The 552-nt window shown below is 58.7% G+C and overlaps 1 protein-coding gene across 1 annotated transcript in view; it reads left to right on the top strand.

Moving 5' to 3' along the window:
* Positions 1 to 225: 225 nt before the first annotated feature.
* Positions 226 to 552, top strand: part of LOC104159224 (membrane primary amine oxidase-like) — a 3,338-nt gene continuing 3,011 nt past the window's right edge. Inside the window, 2 exon segments of the mRNA XM_009697077.1 lie at positions 226 to 547; positions 550 to 552. The exon segment at positions 550 to 552 is cut by the window's right edge and continues 500 nt beyond it. Of these exon segments, the coding sequence (XP_009695379.1) occupies positions 226 to 547; positions 550 to 552 (325 nt within the window).

Here is a 552-nt window from a genome sequence, read left to right as displayed (position 1 = left end):
GAATGCCTCAGGACCAGCAGCGGGCATGCACATGAAAACTCTGCTCGTCCTCCTCGTTCTGGCTTTAGCCACAATATTTGCTTTAGTCTGTGTGTTGCTGACCAGAGGAAGGGCCCCCAGCACCTGCCAGCACCAGCGCCCGGAGCAGGAGGACAGCGATGATGGGCAGCAGCTAGAAAGCCTGCTCTGAAAGCTGCTGTGAATGCCTCAGGACCAGCAGCGGGCATGCACATGAAAACTCTGCTCGTCCTCCTCGTTCTGGCTTTAGCCACAATATTTGCTTTAGTCTGTGTGTTGCTGACCAGAGGAAGGGCCCCCAGCACCTGCCAGCACCAGCGCCCGGAGCAGGAGGACAGCGATGATGGCCAGAGCCTGGTCTTTGCCGATCTGACACCCGAAGAGATGGCTCAAGTGGTGCGGTACCTGCAGGGAAACCTTGGGGTGCAGCTGGTTGATGCCTCGCGTGCAAAACCCTCCGACAACTGCATCGCATCCGTCGACTTGCAGGTCCCCACCAAGGCAGAGGTGCTGCGGTTCCTGGATGATGGGTGG

This window comes from Cariama cristata, unplaced genomic scaffold, assembly GCF_000690535.1.
Source record: "Cariama cristata isolate BGI_N322 unplaced genomic scaffold, ASM69053v1 scaffold14510, whole genome shotgun sequence".
Taxonomy (NCBI): Eukaryota; Metazoa; Chordata; class Aves; order Cariamiformes; family Cariamidae; genus Cariama; species Cariama cristata.
The sequence above is the reverse complement of the archived record's forward strand: the minus strand, read 5'-3'. Positions and strand labels throughout refer to the sequence as shown.